Here is a 20373-nt window from a genome sequence, read left to right on the forward strand (position 1 = left end):
ATGTTAAAAGCTCACAATGCATTAGAGACCGGTTTTCAAAGTTCTAAATTGTGAAGCATTTGTTGCTATTAAATTTGCTTTCAAATAAAGCGACCATGGATTTGAGGGAGGGTATCACACGCGTCCCAGACATGCGAGGCATCCACGCTTGCTACAGAGGTCAGGTCTTTCCTGCCCAAGGGGCTCCGTGCGCACACGAGTGCGGTTAGGCGATCAGAAGGGGTTCCTCCGGCAAATACTCATAAAGGTATGCATGGTTCACCATGTGTAAAATACTCTGAAAGGAATAAGACAGAAAAGAAAGACACACAAAGGCTTTTCATCTGAGTTTCCGGAGTATATTCTAACATACTATGCTCTAAGTAGACAGGGAGTTTGAGACAAAGGAGTATGGAAATAAAGCCATTGTGTACTTTTTTTTTTTTTTAACCAATTCAATTCTATTCATTTAAAAATGGAATTGTTGGTTGAATACGACATTGTGAAGATTTCTGTCAAAAAGCAGAGCCGTGTTCACTCTGAAGGAGAAACTCACAGTGGACCTGCCATGTCCTGTGTGTGACAGAAGTGGGGATCTAATGGCATTTTAATGTGATTCTGGAGTGAGCTCAAGGAACACGCATCTCCAGTACGGATGTGGGATTTTTCTTGACTTAAAGGGCCCCCACGTCCACAGGCATCGGGTGCTCTTTGCTTTTTGGGCATTTTCTGAAATCAAACCCTTTCCTCCGTCGCGTATGATCGGATCTGTGTCTGTTTGTCTCTCCTACCCTACAGTTCAGGGCGGCAGCTCAGTGAAGTCTTCATTCAGTTACCTTCAAGGAAAGAATTGCCAGAATATTATGAATTAATTAGGAAGCCGGTGGATTTCAAAAAAATAAAGGTAGATACTTTGTTTTCGCACTTCATAAAAAAGAAAGGGGAAGCCCTTGAAATGCCGACTGTGAGAACTGGGCAGCGGCATCCTTATCTGAGCACCATGGAAAGCCCCCCCATTACCCCACCCCTCCCCAGTCTAGGGCTTGTCCCCAAAATGGCGGAGAGATCCTTGGGCCTTTCCGTGGATTTTGTTGAACTGCATGGAGAGCTCCTGCTGTATTATGTTGCATTTTATTTAAGACGTTTCAGACTCCTCCCCCAACCCTTTTGCTGCTTTTGCATCCGATCCTGTGCTGCTCCTTCCCCCTAACAAGAAGGGACCCCCGTGGGAGGGTGGTCTCTCTGACTGGCGCCCCCTGGAGTTGTTCACTCCCGCATCCCCAGCAGGGCTGTCTGCTCTGAAGACAAAGGGAAAATCAAATCAAACTTTTTTTTTTTTTTTTTTTTTTTGACCAAGTAATGATTGTTTGTTTGTTTGTTCCCCCTTCCTTCCTTCTTCCTCTTCTTTCCTCTCTTTTATCCGAAATTTGCTTTAGGAAAGAATTCGTAATCACAAGTACCGGAGCCTGGGTGACCTGGAGAAAGACGTCATGCTTCTCTGCCACAACGCTCAGACCTTCAACTTGGAGGGATCCCAGGTACGTCTTCAGTTTTCAGAAAAAGGTGGAACCTTCCCTGTGCTGCTGCGCTTTTAAGTGATAGATTTCACTTTTCTGCTGTTTGAATGATTGCGGCTCCCCCCGGGTGGAATCAAAAATGAGAAGTAAAAACGTACATCCTAAGCTAGTATGCAAGTAAATTGAGGCTTTGGCGCTTTGAGATGAAGGCCAGCCTCTTTGTACCGCAGATGTGCTAGTTCCTACTTGTGCTTCCCTTCAAGGCTTGGCTTCTAATTAGAGGAGGAATTCCAGGAAATCACTTAGTGCAATGCTTAAAGGCTAGAGGTACAGTTTCTGCTTTTGTCAAGACTGTGTATTTGATTATATTCACCTTCATGTTGCTGACCGCACCCTTGCATCAGGGAGTGAAACTACTGTGATTTAAGAGGAAAATAGAAGTGAAACTACTATGTTGTAAGGGGGGGGGGAACCTAGAGAAAAAAGAACCACTGTCTCTAATGGCTTACAGAAAATGCTTATCAAGCCGACTGCATCAAGAACTCCCCGGGTCTACTGTGTATGAGCAAGTGACCCTCAGCTGACAAGAATAACTAGGGGAGGAGCCTCTCGCTTTAATGGCACCTCAGTTCCGCTTCCCTTGTGCAGGTGCCCCTTCTCTCCTGTCTGTATTTCCAGCCCGATGCTCTTGTATCACGGGGAAGGAAGGAGTGGTCTGTGTGTCTGCTGCCCGGTGTCTGTGTCAAGCCAGCAATAAGTTCCTTGGGTTTCTCTCCCGCTCTTGCTTTTTCCGCCCTCATGGCCATTCCAGTCGTGAAACTGGAGAACATGAGAATCCTTGCATGGACCTTTTCTGAAAAGACGGTACATTTCCAGGTTCACGGTGGTGTCCTCCACCCTCCCGTGGCGGCATGCGGCTGGGCCTCCAGGCCCCACCCCCTGCCACAGCCTCCGTGTCTGCCTGCACCCCGTCTCACACATGAAGTGGAGTCACAAGTGGCTTCTTGACTGGCTTCCTTCTCCATCCTGGGGACTCGTCGCTCGCTCTCTCTCTCTCCCTCTCACGGCCCTCGTTGCCCTCCCGTCTCCTACCCACCGTGTGCGATCGGGGTCCAGAATGAATTTCGTCTCCCTAGGCTGCTTTCCAAAGTCCAAGCCTACTCTCGTGCCGTAGCCACCTTTTCCTGCTGCTCCTCCCCCTGAACAGTTCGTGGTCTAATCACACCGGGCCCGTGACCACTTGCGTCCCTGGGCGTGCGTGCTGGCGCCAGCAGGAGGACAGAGCGAGCCCGCGTACTTCTTATGTGGCCACCGGACAGCAGCATCTTGCCCAACACAGTCCACGGTCCCGGCCAGAAACTGACCTGGCACAATGCCAGATGCACACACGTGGTCTCCCTCCCTAGAAAGCCCCCTCCTTTCTCAGCCCTGACGGAACCCTCCTCACCTGCTCCTGTCCGGCTGAATGCTCATTTCCGGCAGATTCTGCCCCCACGGCCCCATCCCAGGGCCCCTCCCGACCCTCTGCCCCCTTCGCACGCTGTCCTGCGGTGCTCACTCCAGGGTGTCCCGTCACCTTCGGGAGCTTGTGGCTCCTCTTTCCAATAAGGACTCTGTTTTACAGCCAGGACCGTTGTTGTCCATGGTTTTTTATTTGTTGAAACTCCTAAATTGTATCCTCTTCACCCTTTTGGAGGGTACAGTTCAGTATTATGTTCTCTTTATCATCCAACAGATTTCCAGAATGCTTTCGTCTGATACAGCTGAAACTCTCTACCCGTGAAACACCTCCCCATTGCCCCACCCCCACCCCCACCCTGCTCTGGTCCCAGGGAACCTGTGAATTTGACTAGCTCGGATACCTCACAGAAGCGAAGACTGTATTTGTCGTCGTGTGACTGGCTTTTGTTACTCAGCATCCTGTCCTCAAGGTTCAACCTTGTGGTATCAGGTGGAAGGATTTCTCCTTTTCTAAGGCTAAAGAATTCATTTTCCGTATATACTGCATTTTGTTCCTGCATCTAGCGGACCCTGGGTTTGCTTGCACTCTTGGCCCTTCAGAGACACAGGTGTGCAAATCTCCCTTCAAAACCTTGCACTCGCTCTTTTGGGTGTATACCCAGAGGCGGGATTGCGGGATCACGTGGCACTTCTGTTTTTAATTTTTTGAGAGAAGGGACCATTTTGGAGCTTCAGATCTTGGCAACTCTGCAGGGATGTGCTCAGGTGTGAGCAGACAGTAAAAGGGAAGTACTGACTGGAGTAGTAACAGCCCGTGCTGATAAACGGATGCTGAAGACGAGCCTCCATTTTGTTAGGGCTTTTGGGTATTTAAGCAGGTCAGTTTACCACAGCTTTGGATAGAACAACTCAAATAAGAAATGCAGGTTTTTTGTTTTTTTTTTTTTTTTAAGATTTTATTCATTTACTTGACAGAGATCACAAGCAGGCAGAGAGGCAGGCAGAGAGAGAGGGGGATGCAGGCTCCCCGACGAGCAGAGAGCCCAACTCGGGGTTTGATCCCAGGACCCCAGGATCACGACCCAAGCCGAAGGCTGAGGCTTTAACCCACTGAGCCACCCAGGCGCCCCAGAAATGCAGTTTTTAAAACACTCTTTTTGTTATCAAAAAATGAGAGGCTATGTTACAGAAGCCCAGCCTTCCCTAAGTATTTATACCCATGCAGGTGGGTACACACAGACACACACACACACACACACACACACACACACACACACATTATTTCAACCACAAATGGGCTTTTCCCAGAAGAATCCATGTGTCAGTGTTTGAGTTCAGCATTCTCCTGTTGGGCTCCCGCAGGCATGAAAACTCCCACTGTTTCTAACAGACTCACCCATCACAGAGCAGTCAGGAGGATCTCGGGTCCTCAGCTTGTGGTTTGTAACCGGTACCACTATGACCCTCCAGATCTACGAAGACTCGATCGTCTTACAGTCCGTGTTTAAGAGTGCTCGGCAGAAAATCGCCAAAGAGGAAGAGAGTGAGGACGACAGCAACGAGGAGGAGGAGGAGGAGGAAGAGGAGGAGTCCGAGTCCGAGGGTAAGCCCAGGCCTTTGCTTCCTCTGCTTCTCTGCCCTTTGCCACCTACGTTGCCAGTTCCCTAGCGGCTAACAAAACAGATTTTCCAGCCCCGCAGATCTGGATTCCATTCCTTGGTCTCCTGTGTCCTTGCTGGGCCACCTCGGGCCAGGTAGGTAACCCTGCTCAAGGTTACTTTCCTTCTCTATAAAAGCTGGGTATTAAAACCCCCCAGGCGCGCAAGGAACTTAGCATTGGGCCAGCGTCCTAGGAAGACTCCATGAGGTTGTCTTTGAGAAGTCAGCGTGAGATCCGTTTTCTACGCACGCTGCTGTTCTTGCCTATCTGTTGTGTACCGTGGTGATCTTCTCCCCTGGAGGGACGGATGGAGTGTTGATCCGTGGGTGCCATCCCCAGAGTTTCTGATTTTGTAACCTGTGTTGGGGCTTGTGAGCATTTCTGACCCGCTCCCTGAGGCTGCTGGGCCTAGGACCAAGCCCACTGGGAGAATCTGTGTCTCAGCAAATAACTGTCAAAATGGGTCGGAAACGTAGTCCTTCTTACCCGTCGCGGATCAAATGTGGATCCTGTCTTTATTTACATTTTGGTATTTTGTTCATCGTGGATTTTTTGGGGGGATAAACTTTGAGTTTTTCAAATACTGCATTAGGATATTTATTTACCGAGATTGCTGAATTTTGGTGTGTTCAGAAGTTTTCTTAAGCTTTTTATTTTAACGGCAGAATAGTTACCATGCAGTGTTACGTCAGTTTCAGGTGGACAACAGAGTCATTCAATAATTCTGCACATTTCTCAGTGCTTTTCCGATGGGCCCCGTCCTTGGTCCGCATCACCTACTTCCCCCCTCCCTCCCTCCCCAGCTCTGGTCACCCTCAGGTGGTTCTCTCTAGTTAAGGGTCTGTTTCTTGCTTTGTTTCTTTTTCCTTAGCTCGTTTTTTTGGTGCCTTAAAATCTACCTGTGAGTGGGATCATATGGTATTTATCTTTCTCTGACTTTCTCTGACTTATTTTTATTTTATTAACATATAATGTATTATTAGCCGCAGGGGCACATCAGTCTACCACACTTCACAGCACTCCCCATAGCACATGCCCTCCCCAGTGTCCGTCAGCCGGGGGCCTCCTAACCCTCCCTCCCTTCCCCAACCCAACCCCCATCAACATTCACTTTGTTTTCTGAAATTAAGAGTGTTTAATGGTTTGTCTCCCTCCCAATCCCATCTTGTTAAATTTTTTCCCTCCCTAACCCCTGACAGCCGCCCCGCCCTGCCTCTCAAATTCCTCATATCAGAGAGATCATGTGATAATTGCCTTCCTCTGATTGACTTATTTCGCTCAGCTTAATACCCCCTAGTCAACCAGGTTGTTGCAAATGACAGGATTTGGGTTTTTTTTTTTCCCCCATGGCTGCATAGTATTCCATTGTGTATGTGTACTGTGTGTGTGTGTGTACACACACACACATATTGTACACACACACACACCACATCCTCTTTACCCATTCATCTGTTGATGGACATCTAGGTTCCTTCCATAGTTTGGCTATTGTGGTTTGTGGACATTGCTACTATAAACATTCAGGTGCACATGCCCCTTCAGATCACTACGTTTGTATCTGGTAAATACCCAGTAGTGCGATTGCTGGGTCATAGGGTAGCTCTATTTTCAACTTTTTGAGGAACCTCCATGCTGTTTTCCAGAGTGGTTGCACCAGCTTGCATTCCCACCAACAGTGCAGGAGGGTTCCCCTTTCTCCGCATCCTCGCCAGCATCTGTCATTTCCTGACTTGTTAATTGTAGCCATTCTGACTGGTGTGAGGTGGTATCTCACTGTGGTTTTGATTTGTATTTTCCTGATGCTGAGTGATGTGGAGCACTTTTTCATGTGTCTGTTTGAGTGTTGAGTTTGATAAGTTCTTTCTAGATTTTGGATACTAGCCCTTTACTTGATATGTCATTTGTGAGTATCCTCTCCCATTCTGTCAGTTGTCTTTTGGTTTTGTTAACTGTTTCCTTTGCTGTGCAAAAGCTTTTTATCCTGATGAAGTCCCAGTAGTTCATTTTTGCCCTTGCTTCCCTTGCTTTTGGTGATATTTCTAGGAAGAAGTTGCTGTGGCTGAGGTCGAAGAGGTTGCTGCTTCTGTTTCCCTCAAAGATTTTGATGGATTTCTGTCTCACATTGAGGTCTTTCATCCATTTGGAGTCTGTTTTTGTGTGTGGTGTAAGGAAATGGTCCAGTTTCATTCTTCTGCATGTGGCTGTCCAATTTTCTGACACCATTTGTTGAAGGGGCTGCCTTTTTTCCACTGGACGTTCTTTCCTGCTTTGTCCAAGATTAGTTGACTGTAGAGTTGAGGGTCCATGTCTGGGCTCTCTATTCTGTTCCATTGATCAATGTGTCTGTTTTTGTGCCAGTACCATACTGTCTTGATGATGACAGCATTGTAATAGAGCTTGAAGTCTGGAATTGTGATGCCGCCTACTTTGGTTTTCTTTTTCAACATTCCTCTGGTTATTCAGGGTCTTTTTTGGTTCCATATAAATTTTAGGACTATTTCTTCCATTTCTTTGAAAAAAGTTGGTGGTATTTTGATAGGGATTGCATTAAATGTGTAGATTGCTTAGATAGCGTAGACATTTTCACCACAGTTGTTCTTCCAGTCCATGAGCACAGAACGTTTTTCCATTTCTTTGTGTCTTCCTCAGTTTCTTTCATGAGTACTTTTTAGTTTTCTGAGTACAGACTCTTTGCCTCTTTGGTTAGGTTTATTCCTAGGTATCTCATGGTTTTGGGTGCAATTGTGAATGGGATCGACTCCTTAATCTCTCTCTCTTCTGTCTTGCTCTTGGAGTATAGAGATGCAACTGATTTCTGTGCATTGATTTTATATCCTTTTTATATCCTTTACTTTACTGAATTCCTGTATGAGTTCTAGCAATTTTGGAGTGGAGTCTTTTGGGTTTTCCACATAAAGAATCATATGATCTGCAAAGAATGAGAATTTGACTTCTTCTTTGCCAATTCGGATGCTTTTTATTTTCATTGTCTGATTGCTGAGGCTAGGACTTCTAGTACTATGTTGAGTAGCAGTGGTGATAATGGACATCCCTGCTGTGTTCCTGACCTTAGGGGAATAGTTTTCAGGGGTTTATCAGTCTTACTAATTCTTTCAGAGAACCAGCTCCTAGTTGATTTGTTCTACTGTTCTTTTGGTTTCTATTTCATTGATTTCTGCACTGATCTTTATTATTTCTTGTCTCCTGATGGGTTTAGGTTTTCTTTGCTGTTTTTTCTCCAGCTCCTTTAGGTGTAGGGTTAGTTTGTATACTTGAGACCTTTCTTGTTTCTTGATAAAGGCCTGTATTGCTGTATACTTCCTCTCAGGACTGCCTTCACTGTGTCCCAAAGATTTTGAACAGTTGTGTTTTCATTTTCATTTGTTTCCATGAATTTTTTAAAGATTCTTCTTTAATTTCCTGGTTGACCCATTCATTCCTTAGTAGGATACTCTTTAGCCTCCATGTATTTGAGTTCTTTCCAACTTTCCTCTTCTGCTTGAGTTCTACTTTCAAAGCATTGTGTCTGAAAATATGCAGAGGATGATCCAATATTTTGGTTCTGGTTGAGACCTGATTTGTGACCCAGGATGTGATCTGTTCTGGAGAATGTTCCATGTGCACTAGAGAAGAATGTGTATTCTGCTGCTTTGGGATGGAATGTTCTAAATATATCTTGTGATGTCCATCTGGTGCAGTGTGTCATTTAAAACCTTTATTTCCTTGTTGATCTTTTGCTTGGAGGATCTGTCCATTTCAGTGAGGGGGGTGTTAAAGCCCCCTACTACTACTGTATTATTGTTGATATGTTTCTTTGATTTTGTTATTAATTGGTTTATATAGTTGGCTGCTCCCATGTTCGGGGCATAGATATTTAAAATTGTTAGATCTTCTTGTTTGACAGACCCTTTGAGTATGATATATTGTCCTTCCTTATCTCTTATTATGGTTTTTGGCTCGAAGTCTAATTGATCTGATATAAGAATTGCCACTCCAGCTTTCTTTAGATGTCCATTAGCATGGTAAATTGTTTTCCACCCCCTCGCTTTAAATCTAGTGGTGTCTTTGGGTCTAAAATGGGTTTCTTGGTGACAGCATATTGATGGGTTTTGTTGTTTTTTTTTTTAATCCATTCTGATACCCTGTGTCTTTTTATTGGGGCATTTAGCCCATTTAAATTCAGGGTAACTACTGAAAGATAGGGAGTTTCGTGCGTCATATTGCCTGTAAGGTGACTGTTACTGTATATTGTCTCTGTTCCTTTCTTTTAGGCTCTCTCTTTGCTTGGAGGAGCCCTTTCAATATTTCCTGTAGAGCTGGTTTGGTGTTTGAAAATTCTTTTAGTTTTTGTTTGTCCTGGAAGCTTTATATCTATCCTATTTTCAATGACCGCCTAGCTGGATATAGTACTCGGCTGGCTGTGTATTTTTCTCATTTACTGCTCTGAGTGTATCATGCCAGTTCTTTCTGGCCTGCCAGGTCTCGGTGGATAGATCTTCTGCCAGTCTAGTATCTCTACCATTTTATGTTACAGACCTCTTGTCCCAAGCTTCTTTTAGGATTTTCTCCTTATCAGTGAGACTTGTAAGTTTTACTATTAGATGATGGGGTGTGGACCTATTTTTATTGATTTTTAGGGGGGTTCTTTGTGCTTCCTGGACTTTGTTGCTTGTTCCCTTTGCCAAAGTAGGGAAATTCTCTGCTATAATTTGCTCCAATATACCTTTTGCCCCTCCCTCTCTCTTTGTCTTCTTCTGGGATCCCAATTATTCTTACATTGTTTCATCTTATGGTATCACTTATCTCTTGAATTCTCCCCTTGTGGCCCAGTAGTTGTTTCTTTTCTCAGCTTCTTTATTCTCCATCATTTGATCTTCTAAATCACTAATTCTCTTCTGCCTTATTTATCCTAGCAGTATGCGCCTCCATTTTTTATTGCATCTCATCAATAGCTTTTTTGATTTTAGCTTGGTTAGATTTTAGTTCTTTTATTTCTCTGGGAAAGGATTCTCTAGTATCTTCCATGTTTTTTTCAAGCCCAGCTAGCACCTTGGTAATTGTCATTCTGAACTCTAATTTTGACATATTACTAATGTCCATATTGATTAGGTCCCTAACCTTCGGTACTGCCTCTTATTCTCTTTTTGAGGTGAGTTTTTCCACCTTGTCATTTTATCCAGATAAGAATAGATGAATGAGAGAACAAAATACTAAAAGGGCAGCAACGACCCCAGAAAAATATACAGTAACCAAATCAGAGAAGACCCTAAACTGGGGGGAGAAGAAAGGAGGAAAAAAAAGAAAAAATATATATATGTATATTAGACTGGTGAACAGAACAGAGCCACACATTTGATTTTGGCTGTATTTTGATCTGTTAGAAGAAACTACCTCCCAAAATTTTTAAAAAAATAAAAAAATTATATATAGACACAAATAAGGGTAAACATGGTGAAGGGATGGAATAGGATTGTAAGGATGAAAATTAAGAACATTCTAAAAAAGGAACTGATAAGTGGGTTGAAAAAAGAAAAAAAGAATGTGATCAGGCTGGAGACAAGAACAAAGGCATGTGCTGGCTTTAGGGTGTATTTTGATCTGTTAGAAGAAACTGTATCCCAAAATTGTAAAGAAAAAAAAAACCTATATGTATACCAAAAACAAGGTCAAATACAATGAAGTGATAGAATATGACTGTAGCTGTGAAAATGAAAAAAGATTTTTAAAAAGGTATTGATAGGATAGTTTAAAAATGTTAAAATAGGCACATGAAAAATGAAAAAAATAGAAGAAAAAAATAAAAATAATTTAACTTTGAAAGAGTAAAGAATCAAGGGGGGAAAGCCATGAATTGTGTGTTGCTCTCCCTGAGCTCTGTAGTTCTGCAGTTCTGATTGATCAGCAAACTTGGTCTTGGCTGGATGTTCTTGCTGATCTTCTGGGGAGGGGCCTGTTGCAGTGATTCTCAAATGCCTTTGCCCGAGGCAGAATTGCACCGCCCTTGCCAGGGGCTGGGCTAAGTCATCGGTTAGCTCAGGTTAGCTCTTGGGAGCTTGTGTTCCCCTGAATGCTTTCCGTAGAGCCTTGGAAGACGGGAATGAAAATGGCGGCCTCCCTGTTTCCACCCAGAGGAGCCAAGAGCTGGGACCCTGCTCCTCAGTGCACCCTCAGAGAAAGGCAATCAATCCCTTCCATCTCCCTGGTCTCCGGCCACGCTCTGAGCTCACCTGGCCTGTGACTGAGCATTTCTGTCTCTGGCGCTCGGCCCCATTTGGAGTCTCCAAACGCAGCAGATTTCTGCAGCGCACTCCTGTGCTGCTCCTCCCAGAGGAGGAAGGAAGGAGACTCCCCGGATCTGCGGGGTGTCTGTGGTGTCCCTGCTTGAAGAGCCATGGCCCGACTGTGCCGCAGATCACAGTTTAAGGTAACCCCAAGCTGAGAGCCCACTCCTCAGCTCCTTCTCCACAGTGAGCTACCCTGCTCTGATACCTGGGGGCTCTGCCACACTCAGACACCCCTGGTCTCTCTGTGACCCTGTGGGTCCTGAGACCACACTGTCCCCGGGAGGGCTCTATCCCTACTTAGCCTCTGTAGTGACGTCCCTCAGTGGAGAAGACTCCTAAAAGTTCTGATTTTGTGCTCTGCTGCTCCACTGCTTCCCGGGAGCTGGCCCCTCCCGCTGTGGTTTATCTTCCCCCTTGTTTCGGATTCACTTCTCTGCACATCCTACCTTCCTGAGAGTGGCCAATGTTCTGTTCCTAGAATTGGTGCTCTGCTCTTCTCTCTCCTATTGAGTTTGTAGGTGTCGAGAATGGTTTGATAACTATCGAGCTGAACTCCTGGTACCCGATGATATTCAGTTTCCTACTCCACCATCTCGCTGACTTCTTTCATGTCGTGTGATATTCTAGCTCCATCCGTGTTGCTGCAAATGGCTTCGCTCTTTTTATGGCTGCGTAATATTACTGTGTGTGTGTGTGTGTGTGTGTGTATCACATCTTCTTTATCCATTCAAAAATTTTGCACCCTAGACCTCTTCTGTCTTAGCTTCATTCCAGCTCTGGTTGATCATTCTTATATTTATACAAGGTTAAGGCCACCTTCACAACTCAAACTTTCCTACCTAGTTACATCCTCACCCCATACTTCCTGTCCAGGTAATTAATCCCAGTGGTTTACGGTCTGCTGTGTGAAACAGTACAGATACACTTCAAACTTTTTTTTTATTAGGTTTGTTCCTAATTACATATTTAATACAGACAACTTGGAAAATATTTTTTCTTAAGAAAGGACCATTTGTAATTCCATCGCCCAGTATACATTTAGCATTTTGAGAATTTGCCTTCCAGTTTTTTCTCTACCTATTTTCTTTGTAAGAGCACAGCACACTGTTTCGTAGCCTAATTTTTCTATTTTATGAACATTTTCCCATAGCAGGGAGTGCCTTCGGACAGCAGTATGTGTTACCATTCATATTGAGTCCAAGAAACCGATCAGTCTTACTCCAAATACTTCCCCTGAACATGTCTACCCCTGATTCACTGCAGACGTTTTTCAAACATCAGACACAGGAGTCCTGCCCCCAGCCTGGAGTTTTGATCTGTCAGCAGTCTGATGGGTGTCTGTGTCGCCACACCCACATCTGTTCTCCGTGTCAGTCTTTTCAGTGAGTCTGCCTTTTATTAATTTTACCTTCTCTAATTCCACACGGTTATTCCCCAGTTCTGATAACCCAGCATTTGATGCCTTAACTCTACCTAAGGGACGTCAGTGAGATCCTTCCTTTACAGCCACATCGCTAATCCGCTTTCACAGAGCTGCCCTCTCCAACCTCACGGTTTAGTTTCTCTGCGCTCTCCTGAGACGCGGTGTGTGAGCTTTCTGGGGCCACCGTTTACAAACCAGCACAAATGTAGTGGATTAAACAACCCAAATTTACTACCTCACAAATCTGTAGGTCCCTGGGTGCTGTGGGTGCATCTGGAGGCTGAAGGCGAGAACACTGTACTCCCGCTGCCTCTCTCTGACCCTATTTTCTGCCTCTCCTTCCACTTTTTCTTGTTAAAACTGAGGGTATAAGTGACATGTTAGTTTCAGGTGTACAACATACTGGTCGTTGTATTTATTGTGAAATGATCACAGTAAATCTGATGGAGAGGCATCACCACAAACAGTTACACGTGTTTTCTTTTGCCGGGATCCTAGATCTCTCTTACCAACTATCACCGTGTTAACTAACTGTAGTTACCACATGCTACCATAATCCACCAGACTTACTGATTTTCTACCTAGAAGTACCTTTTGACCCCCTTCACTCACCCTCCAACCCCACCTCTGGCAACCAGCTTCAGGGTTTGGGTTCTTGGGGGGTTTTTTGTTTGTTTTATTTGTAAGAATCCACATTTAAGTAAGATCATACAGGTAATTATCTTGCTCATTTCACTTACTATAATGTCCTCTGGGTCCATCCATGTTGCCACAAATGGCAATTTCATTATTTTTATGGCTGAATTCTATTCCACCGCTCACCCAGACACCCCAACCCCTGCCGCCATTTTCTTATTCACAGTGAGCACTTGGCTGTTTTCAAATCCGGGCTCTAAGTAATGCTGCAGTGAACACGGGGGTTCACACATCTTTTTAATTTAGCATTATTTTCTTCATGGACACACCTATACTTGGAATTGATGGGTAATATACCTTTTTTTTTTTTTTTATTTTTGAAGACCCTCTACACTGTTTTCCATGGTGGCTGCACAAATTTACATCCCCACCAGCATTGTTGAAGGGCCCCCTCTTCTCCACATCCTCACCAGCACTCTCGCTTCTGGTCTTCTCGACTCCAGCCATTTTCACAGGTGCGAGGTGAGGCCTCATTGTGGATTTGATCTCCCATTTCCCTGATGATGAGAGATGTTGAGCACCTTTTTCTGTACTTATTGGCCATCTATATATGTCTTTGGGAAAGTGTCTGTCTAAATTCTTGGGCCCCGCCCCTTTTTAAAAAGATTTTTATTTATTTATTTGACAGAGATCACAAGTAGGCAGAGAGGCAGGCAGAGAGGAAGAGAAGCAGGGCCGACGTGGGACTCAATCCCAGGACACTGAGATCGTGACCTGAGCTAAAGACAGAGGCTTTAACCCACTGAGCCACCCAGGCACCCCCAGCCTTGGCCCCTTTTTTTAATTGGATTGTTTTGCTGTTGAGTGTAGGAGACCTTTATAGATTGTGAGTATTAACTTCTTAACAGAGATGATTTGCAGGTTTTGTTTTCTTTTCCTCCCATTATGTAGTTGCTTTTTCATTTTGTGGATGGTTTTCCATTGTTGTGTAGAACCTTTTTCATATCATATAGTCACACTTGTTTATTTTTGCTTTTGCTAGCAATAATTTTTCAGAGCAGACGCCTAAGTCAAGACCAATGTCAAGGATCTCACTGCCTGTTTTCTTCTAGGAATTTTATGGTTTCAGATCATATGCCCAAGTCTTTAGTCCGTGTTAAAATAATTCTTGTTATGTGTAAGTCAGTTTCATTTTTTTGCATATGGCTGTCCTGTTTTCCCAGCACCACTTACTGAAGAAACTGTCCCTTCACCGTGGTATGTTCATGGCTCTGTTGTAAATTGATCGTGTGTGTGCTTTACTTCTAGGCTCTCTATTCTGTTTCATTGATCTATATGTGTATTTTTAATGGCAGTACCATACTGTTTGATTGCTGTAAGTTTGTAATATAGTTTGAAATCAGTGAATGTGGTTCCACCAGCTTTGTTCTGTCTCAAAATTGCTTTGGCTACTCTGGATCTTTTGTGGTTTCACACAGATTTTAGGGGATTGTTATTTTTGATTTCTGTGAAAAATCCCATTGGAATTTTGACGGATTGCATTGAACCTACAGATTACTCTGGGTAGTACGGACATATTAACAATACTGTATCTTCCAGTTGATAGCACTATTATTTTTTCCATTTCTCTGTGTATGCTTCACTTTGTTTCATTTAATACCTGATAGTTTTTGGTGTACAGGTCTTTCACCTGTGTGCTTAAATTTATTCCTAGGTATTTTATTCTTTGGGAAGCAACTGTAAGTGGAACGTTTTCTTAATTTTTCTCGTAGCTTGTTACTAGCATACAGAAAGATTGTGGTACACTGATTTTGTATCCTTCCACTGAATTCTTTGATTAGCTCTAACGTATTTTGAAGTCATTAAGGTTTTCTGTATCTAGTAAGATCTACAAATAGTGGCAATTTTTCTTCATCCTTTCCAGCACGGGTGCCTTTTCTTTTTCTTGCCTAACTTCTCAGGGTAGGACTTCCAATACTGTGTTGGATGAAAGTGGCAAGGGTGGTCATCCTTATTTTTGATCCCGATCTTAGAGGAAAGGCTTTCAGATTTTCTCCACCAAATGTAGTATCAGCTGTGGGCTTGTCACATACAGCCTTTAGTATGTTGAGGTAGTGTCCCTCTATATGTACTTTGTTGAGAGTTTCTGTCATAAATGGATGTTGAATTTTGTCACATGATTTTTCTTTTTTTTTTTTTTTTAAGATTTTATTTATTTATTTGACAGAGAGAGATCACAAGTAGGCAGAGAGGCAGGCAGAGAGAGAGAGGAGGAAGCAGGCTCCCCGCTGAGCAGAGAGCCCGATGCGGGGCTCGATCCCAGGACCCTGGGATCATGACCTGAGCCGAAGGCAGCGGCTTAACCCACTGAGCCACCCAGGCGCCCTGTCACGATTTTTCTACATCTATTGAGATGATCATGATTTTTATCCTTTGTTCAGTTAATGTGTTGTATCATGTTGGTTGACGTACAATTTAAACCATCCTTGCATGCCTGGAATAAATCCCTCCCTTTTTCCTTAAGATTTTTCCTTAAGATTTTATTTATTTTTAAGTAATCTTTATATCCAACATGGGGCTCACACTTACAATCCTGAGATCAAGAGTCATATGCTCTACTGACTGAGCCAGCCAGGCACCCTGGAATGATGACTGATTTGATGTTTTTATACAATAATTGATCTGTTCATATTTTCTCTCTTTTTATGATTCAGTCTTGGTAGGTTGTATATTCCTAGGAATTTATTTCTTCTAAGTTGTCCAATTTGTTGCCATATTAATTGTTCATAGCAGTCTCATAAGCTCCTTTGTGTTTCAGTGTTATCAGTTGTAACTTCTCTTTCATTTCTGATTGTGCGGCCTTTTCTTCTTGGTGAGTGTAACCAAAGGTTGGTCAGTTTTGTTGGTTTTCAAAGAAACAGCTTTTAGTTTCACTGATCTTTGTCTTTTTACACTCTTGTTCATTTATTTCTGCTCTGATCTTTATTATCTTATTCTTTTTACTAACTTTGGACTTGGTTTGTCCTTCTAGTCCCTGGAGGTGTAAAAATATGTTGAGATTTTTCTTCTTTCTCAGTGTAGCCTCTTAGAAGCGTTTGTGCAGTCTAAGTTTTGGTATGCTGTGTTTTCATTTTCATTTCATCAGTGTATTTTTTTATTTCTCCTTTGATTTTCTTTTGTTGTTGACCCATAGGTTGGTTGTTCAGTAACATTGTTTAATCTCCACATTTTAATGTGTCAGTTTTCTTCTTAAAATTATTTCCTGTTTTCATAAATTGTGGTCAGAAAAGATGCTTTCTATTTCAGTCTTCTTAAGTTTATTCAGATTAGCTTTATGGTCTCATGTATGACTTATCCTGGAGATTGTTCCATGGGCACTTAAGAAAAATGTGTATTCTGTTGCTTTTGGATGAAATGGTCTGTATGTATCTGTTAAGGCCCTCTGATCCAACATGTCACTTAAGACCTATGTTTCCATATTGCTTTTCTGTCTGATTGATATCTCCATTGATGCCATTGGATGTAGTAAAGTCCTGTGCTTTAAAATTGCTCTTTCTTTCTTTAGGTCCATTAATATTTGCTTGATGTAGGTAGGTGTGCCTATGATGGGTTCAGTAATATTCACAATTATATCCTCTTGGTGGATGGACCCCCGCATCAATATGTAATGTTCATGTTCTTATTCCAGTCTTCTTTAAAAGTTTATTTTCCCTGATAGAACTATAGCTACCCCAGCTTTGTTTGGGTTTTGATTTGTATGGACTTTCTCCATCTCATCACTCTTAGTCTGTGTTTCTTTAGATCTGAATTCTTTTGTAGGGAGCATATAGATGGATCTTTTTATTGAAGTATCATTGACATACTACATCCTCTTAGTTTCAGGTGTACATCATAGTGATTTGATATTTTCAAGTATTACAAACTGATCTAGTTACTATCTGAATCCATAAAAAGTTATTACAGTATTTTTGGCTGTTTTCCCTATGCTGTCCATTATATGTCCAAGACTTTATCTTATAAATCAAGGTTTGTAAAGTCCCTTTCACAACACCTCCCCTCTCTGGTAATCAATCATTCGTCTCTTGTATCTATCATCTATTTTGTCCATTTGTTTGTTTTCTTTTCTAGATTTCATACTTAAGTGAAATTACATGGTATTTGCCTTTCTCTGCCTGAGTTATTGCACTTAGCGTAATATCCTCTCGATCTATCCATGTAGTAGCAAATGGCAAGATTTCATTCTTTTTTGTGGCTGAGTACTATTTCATTGTGTATATAGATCACATCTTTATCCATTCCTCTATCGGTAGATCTTGGGTCAATTCCATATCTTGGCTGTTGTAGAGAATGCAGAAATGAACAGAAGGGTACATCTATCTCTTTGAATTCATGTTTTCCTTTTTCAGATAAATACCCAGAAGTGGCACTGCTGCATCATGTGGTAGTACTATTTTTAATTTTTTCAAGAATCTTCATTCTGTTTTTGCTAGTGTCTGCACAAATATACATACCCACCAACAGGGCATGAGTGTTCTTTTTTCTTTCACATCCTCACCAGTAGTTACTTCTCTTTTTAATTGCCAGTCTGATGGGTGTGAGGTGCTTTCTTATTGTGGTTTTGGTTTATATTTCCCTCTTGGTGAGTGATGTTGAGCCTCTTTTCATGTTGCTGTTGGCTGGAATCATTGGGAAATGTCTATTCAAGTCTTCTTCCCATTTTTTCATTGGGTTCTGTCTGATATTAAATTTTGTGAGTTCTTTACATATTTTGGATATTAACCCCTCACTGGATGTATAATTTGCAAATATCATTAACATTCAGTAGGTTCTAGGGGCACCTGGGTGACTCAGTGGGTTAAAGCCTCTGCCTTCAGCTCCGGTCATGATCTCAGGATCCTGGGATCGAGCCCCACATCCTGGGATCGAGCCCCACATCTCAGGATCCTGGGATCGAGCCCCACTTTCGGGGAGCCTGCTTCCCCCCGCCCTCTGCCTGCCTCTCTGTCTGCTTGTGATCTCTGCCTGTCAAATAAACAAATAAAATCTTAAAAAAAAAAAAAAAACATTCAGTAGGTTCTTTTCATTTTGTTGATGGTTGCAGTGTACAAAAGTTTTTTAGTTTGACCTAGTCCCTTTAGTTGAGCTTTTGTTGCCCTTGCCTGAAGAAACTAGTACCAAAAAATACTGAAACTGACATCAATGAACTTACTGTGTGTTTTCTTAGAGGACTTTTATGGTTTCAGGTCTCACATTTAACCTTGTTATTGTCCTTTGAATTTATTTTGTATTTGGTATAAGACAGTGGTCCAGTTTCACTTTTTTGCATGTGGCTGTCCAGTCTACCCAGCACCATTTATTGAAGAGACTGTCTTTTCCCCATTATAGTCTTGCTTCTATTGACCATATAAGCGTAGGTTTATTTCTAAGTTCTCATCCTGTTCCATTGATCTATGTGTCCGTTTTTGTGCCAGTACCATACCGTTTTGATTACTGTAGACTTGTAGTGTAGTTTGAAATCAGGGAGCTTGCTCCCTCTGGCTTTGTTCTTTCTCAAGATTGCTTTGGCTACTTGATGTCCTTTGAAGTCCATACAAATTTTAGGACTTTTTTGTTCTAGTTTTCTGGGAAGATGCCATTCATGTTCTTATGGGGATGGCATTGAATCTTTAGATTGCTGTGGACAGTATGGACATTTTAATAATACTAAGCTTTCTAATCCGTGAGCATGGTATATCTTTCCATTATTTGTGTCATCTTCGGTTTCTCCCATCAATGTCTTAGAGTTTTCAGAGTACCAGTCTTCCATCTATGGTTAAATGCATCCCTAGGTATTCTAATATCTTTGGTGCAGTTGCAAGTAGGACTGTTTTCTAGATTTCTCTGAGCTCATTAGTCCTATAAGGAAATAAAAGATTTCTGTGTTAATTTTGTAACCTGCTACTTGGCCAAATTCATTTGTTCGTTCTAATAGTGTTTTGGTGGAGTGTTTAGGTTTTGCTATATATAGCATCATGCCCTCTATCAATAGTGACAGTTTTATTTATTATTCTTCAATAACTGCTCTGGTTAGGACTTCCAATACTATGTTGAATAAAAGTGGCAAAAGTAGGCATCCTTGGCTTGTTGCTGATCTCAGGGGAAGAGCTCTCAGTTTTTCAATATTTGAGTATGTTGTTACCTGTGGGTTTTTTGTATATGGTCTTCATTATGTTGAGCTATGTTTCCTCTATAGTTCCTTTAAGAATCTTTATCATAAATGGCTGTTGAATTTTATTAGATGTGTTTTCAGCATCTACGGAGATACGTTCATCCTTCATTATGCTAATGTGGTATATAGCACATTGTTTTGTGGATTTGAACCATCCTGCCTCCTTAAAATAAATCCCACTTGACTGTGGCTTGTGACTTTTTCATGCATTGTTGAATTCAATTTGCTAACATTTTCTTCAGAACTTTTGCATCTGTTTCTTTCACATATAGGGGCCTGTATTTTCTTTTCTTGTGCTGTGTCTGTGTGGTACCAAGGTACTGCTGCCCTTGTTAAATGAATTTGAAAACATTCCTTCTTTAATTTTTGGAATAAATTGAGAAGGATGTGTTATAACTGTTCTTTAAGTGGTTGGTAGAATTCACCTGTGGAACTTCCTGGTCCTGGACTTTGTGGGGGTTTTAATTACTGATTCAATTCTATTACTTGGACTTGCTCTATTCAGATTTTCTACTTCTTCATGATGAAGCCTTAGAAGATAGTTTCTAGGAATTGATCCCTTTTTTCTGTTTTCCAGTTTGTTGGCATATAGTTGTTTACAGTAGTTGCTTATGCTCCTTTGCATTTCTGATTTTATTTAAGCCCTCTTTTTTTTTTTTTTTTTTAAAGATTTTATTTATTTATTTGACAGTGAGAAATCACAGGTAGGCAGAGAGGCAGGCAGAGAGAGAGGGGGAAGCAGGCTCTCTGCTGAGCAGAGTGCCCGATGCGGGACTTGATCCCAGGACCCTGAGATCATGACCTGAGCCGAAGGCAGCGGCTTAACCCACTGAGCCACCCAGGTGCCCCTATTTAAGCCCTCTTTTGATGAATCTGCCGGAGGTTTATCCATTTTGTTTATCATTTCAAAAAATGAACTTGTAGTTACATTGATGCATTCTATTTTTTTTTAAGCCACAATTTCACTAATTTCCTGACTTCTTTCCTTTCTTCCACTAACCTTGGACTATATTTTTCTAGTTGCTTATTTATTTGGGATTCTTCTTGTTTCTTGTGGTAGGCTTGTGTTGCTATGAACTTCCATCTTAGAACTGCGTATGTTGTGTACACAGATTCTGAAACCTTGCATTTCCGATTTTCCTTTGTGCAAGAGATTTTATTTCCTTTTTGATTTCCTTGTTGACTCACAGGTTTCTCAGAATGAT

General features: G+C 42.2%; 1 protein-coding gene across 8 annotated transcripts in view; it reads left to right on the forward strand.

Annotated features, from left to right (window-relative positions):
• The window catches only part of SMARCA2 (SWI/SNF related, matrix associated, actin dependent regulator of chromatin, subfamily a, member 2), a 179595-nt gene that overhangs the window by 149471 nt on the left and 9751 nt on the right, over positions 1–20373 (forward strand). For all 8 annotated transcript variants that reach the window (XM_059411931.1, XM_059411934.1, XM_059411932.1 and 5 more), the window contains 3 exons: positions 778–883; positions 1416–1517; positions 4428–4560. In XM_059411931.1, the coding sequence (XP_059267914.1) occupies positions 778–883; positions 1416–1517; positions 4428–4560 (341 nt within the window). The remainder of the gene's footprint in view (positions 1–777; positions 884–1415; positions 1518–4427; positions 4561–20373) is intronic.

The sequence above is a fragment of the Mustela nigripes genome, chromosome 9 (assembly GCF_022355385.1).
Source record: "Mustela nigripes isolate SB6536 chromosome 9, MUSNIG.SB6536, whole genome shotgun sequence".
In the NCBI taxonomy this organism is placed as follows: Eukaryota; Metazoa; Chordata; class Mammalia; order Carnivora; family Mustelidae; genus Mustela; species Mustela nigripes.